Genomic DNA, 3,431 nt, shown 5'->3' on the forward strand with positions numbered 1-3,431 from the left:
TAACAACGGCAGATGTTGATGTTGTATTTTTAGATTTCCTGGTGCTTTTTACCAACAATGTAATTGTGAATAACTGACAGAGAATCAGTTATGCTTTATGTTTTCCTCTAGTGTTGTGTTTGTCTTTGTCTGTGTTACAGGGCTTGTAAAGAATAGGAAAGTCAATCTTACAGGATTGTATGAAATAATAATCGCATTACTTACAGACTGTGAAACTGAGTAGTACTTTATATCATTCAGTAATTACACAACTGCGTGTTCAAAATGACATGTGATGATCCTTGAATGTCCTTTCCTCGGCCTCCACATGCTCTCTACTTAGTGAATGGAAAAAAAAAATAATCTTAGACACAAATTTATATTCTAATGTCACCAGGTGACAATGTTTATAATAATAATAATAATAATAATTATTATTATTATTATTATTATTATTATAACAATAACAATAATAATATGACAAAAATGTGCACTAAAACTCCATAAAGAAAGAACAGAGCTGATGTGATTGGTGTTATCTGACATTAACACAGCTACTGATGATGGTAAATTAAGTCCAGTTCAATTGCCTGTAAATATTTTAACCTGACCTAATAATGCAAATATATTTCCCTGCTTGATTGTATCTTGCTCCATGTGAGGAGGAGTCAATGCAAAACTCAGATATCTTCCACCTCTACTTATCTGACTGCAGAGAGGAGGACAGAGAACAGTGGACACACAGTTTAACATGATGGACTATAGGACAGGACTGCTGCTTTTAACTATCTGCTGGGCAGGTGAAGATTTTACCTGATTTTTATATTAGGTTTTCTTTTAGGTTGTTAATGTGTTGCATGTCATGGTTTTCTTGCTGTCTTGACAGGTGTTGATGGTCAGACTCTGACTCAGTCTGAACCAGTGATTAAAAGGCCTGGAGAATCTCACAGACTGACCTGTACAGCCTCTGGGTTGGACTTTGATAACTACTACATGGCCTGGGTCAGACAGGCTCCTGGAAAAGGACTGGAGTGGGTTGCCGCTATTTATGATAGTAGTTACATCTACTACTCTCAGTCAGTTAAAGGCCGGTTCACCATCTCCAGAGACAACAGCAGACAGCAGGTGTATCTGCAGATGAACAGTCTGAAGACTGAAGATTCTGCTGTTTATTATTGTGCTCGACAGCCACAGTGACTGGAGTTGGNAGTCTCTCCGGATTTGTCAAAGTCAACAGTTCTTCTTTTGTTAATTTGATCATTTGTTACAAAACATTTTCTCTTTTTAACAGGTGTGAAGTGTGAACAGTTGACACAGCCAGCCTCTGTGACTGTGCAGCCAGGTCAACATCTGACCATCACCTGTCAGGTCTCTTATACTTTGGCTAGCTATTATACAGCTTGGATCAGACAGCCTGCAGGGAAAGGACTGGAGTGGATTGGAAAGGTAGCTCCTGGATCCACCACGCGCTATAAAGATTCACTGAAGAACAAGTTCAGTTTCAGCACAGACTCGTCGACGAAAACAGTGACTCTAAACGGACAGAATGTGTAGCCTGAAGACACTGCTGTGTATTACTGTGCCAGAGAGCCACAGTGACACAAAGCATCAGTAGACCTGAACAAAAACCCCTCAGTGCCTGAACACTTGTAACATGAAGCCACCAGAGGAGGAGCCCTCAGACCACTAATGATTTCAACACCAGCTCACTGTTACAGTACAGAGAGAAACAGACTTTAGATTTTATTAATGCTTTAAATACAGATGTTTTTCATATTTGAGGAAATTATGTTAATATATCAGTGAAAGGATCATTGTTATGTTTTAACTGCAGTTATTACACGGCTCTATTAAATGCTGTATTCTGATTGAAACAGCCTTTAACTTTTTGAGAATGAATAAATGCAGCCGAATTATCATTAAAGGTGGAAGTGATTCTTTTTGGTCTAATAAAACTGTGCATTAGATTTTTCACAAAAAAAAAAAAAAAAATCCACCCAGTAGAAGCTGCAGGCCAAAACACAACTGAAAACATGTAGGATGTCAGTTTCCCTTGAAAAGAATACATGAAATTCTACTTTTAATGTTGTAAGAAAAAATCTTAACTTAAAAAAAATACAAGGTAAAGAGACATGAGATATTGTTTGCTCATCTCAAATGAAGCCTACATGGTGATTTTCATACTACATGACCCGAAACTGAAATTTGACAATAATTTTATTATTTTATCACCAGTAGCAATATTCCATTATTAGTAAGTTGCAGTGAACAAAACCGCCTGCCATGTTAAATAGGCATGTTTAAATATTAGAAAGTCACTTACAGTCAAACAAGGATAATAATGACATCAGGTTAGAAACATAAACCAAATCAAAACTTTAACATAGTTGTGAAATTAATCTTAAGAAAAAGACCAATACAACATCTTTTTGGTTAGAAGAAAGCCTTAAAATGAAAAAAAGGTTTTGAGGAGAGATTAAACAGAGGATGTTGTTCTTTAAAAAGGAGGAGTCGATGCAAAACTCAGATATCTTCCACCTCTACTTATCTGACTGCAGAGAGGAGGACAGAGAACAGTGGACACACAGTTTAACATGATGGACTATAGGACAGGACTGCTGCTTTTAACTATCTGCTGGGCAGGTGAAGATTTTACCTGATCTTCTGTTGACATAGCTGTTAATTGTGTACAAACTAAATTCATGTGATTTTTATTATTATCTTGACAGGTGTTGATGGTCAGACTCTGACTCAGTCTGAACCAGTGATTAAAAGGCCTGGAGAATCTCACAGACTGACCTGTACAGCCTCTGGATTGGACATTAGTAGCTACTGGATGCACTGGGTCAGACAGGCTCCTGGAAAAGGACTGGAGTGGGTCGCTGCTGAAACTGGTGGCACCAACTACTACTCTCAGTCAGTCAAAGGCCGGTTCACCATCTCCAGAGACAACAGCAGACAGCAGGTGTATCTGCAGATGAACAGTCTGAAGACTGAAGATTCTGCTGTTTATTATTGTGCTCGAGAGCCACAGTGACTGGAGTTGGTTGAGCAGCTGTACAAAAACCTACAGTGCTCATTCTTACCAAAATGATGTCCAGACTCAAAGTTCTTAAAGTAATTTACAGATTACAATCAACACTTTAAGAGAGCCACTGATGTTTGAGTAGAAAAATATTTCTTAACACAGATCTGACTGTGGAAATTATATTACTAAATGGTCATATCTTGCTTATTCCACAACAGAACATCATTAAAACAGCTCCTCAGAGAAGACAGCAGCTGAACAAATGAACCATAAACAGCATTTGTGCAGCAGTTTAATGGTTTTGCTAATTGTCTAACCTGAGATTTACAAGTCTTTTTACTTGTTATAGTTTGCAGGAGTTTGGAGTGGGGTCAAAACAACAATGTCCAATGACTATGGAGTGAGAGAATAAATGGATGTTTGA

The 3,431-nt window shown here is 37.8% G+C and overlaps 2 gene segments (V, D, J or C); both read left to right on the plus strand.

Moving 5' to 3' along the window:
- The first annotated feature begins 634 nt into the window (after nucleotides 1–634).
- Nucleotides 635–1,176, plus strand: LOC126387007 (Ig heavy chain V region 6.96-like). The segment is given in 2 exon segments: nucleotides 635–779; nucleotides 866–1,176. Coding segments are annotated over 2 exon segments (360 nt in total).
- A 1,307-nt stretch (nucleotides 1,177–2,483) lies between these two features.
- Nucleotides 2,484–3,039, plus strand: LOC126387008 (Ig heavy chain V region 914-like). The segment is given in 2 exon segments: nucleotides 2,484–2,622; nucleotides 2,709–3,039. Coding segments are annotated over 2 exon segments (357 nt in total).
- The last annotated feature ends 392 nt before the right edge of the window (nucleotides 3,040–3,431 follow it).

Source organism: Epinephelus moara, unplaced genomic scaffold (genome assembly GCF_006386435.1).
Source record: "Epinephelus moara isolate mb unplaced genomic scaffold, YSFRI_EMoa_1.0 scaffold1458, whole genome shotgun sequence".
Classification (NCBI taxonomy): Eukaryota; Metazoa; Chordata; class Actinopteri; order Perciformes; family Serranidae; genus Epinephelus; species Epinephelus moara.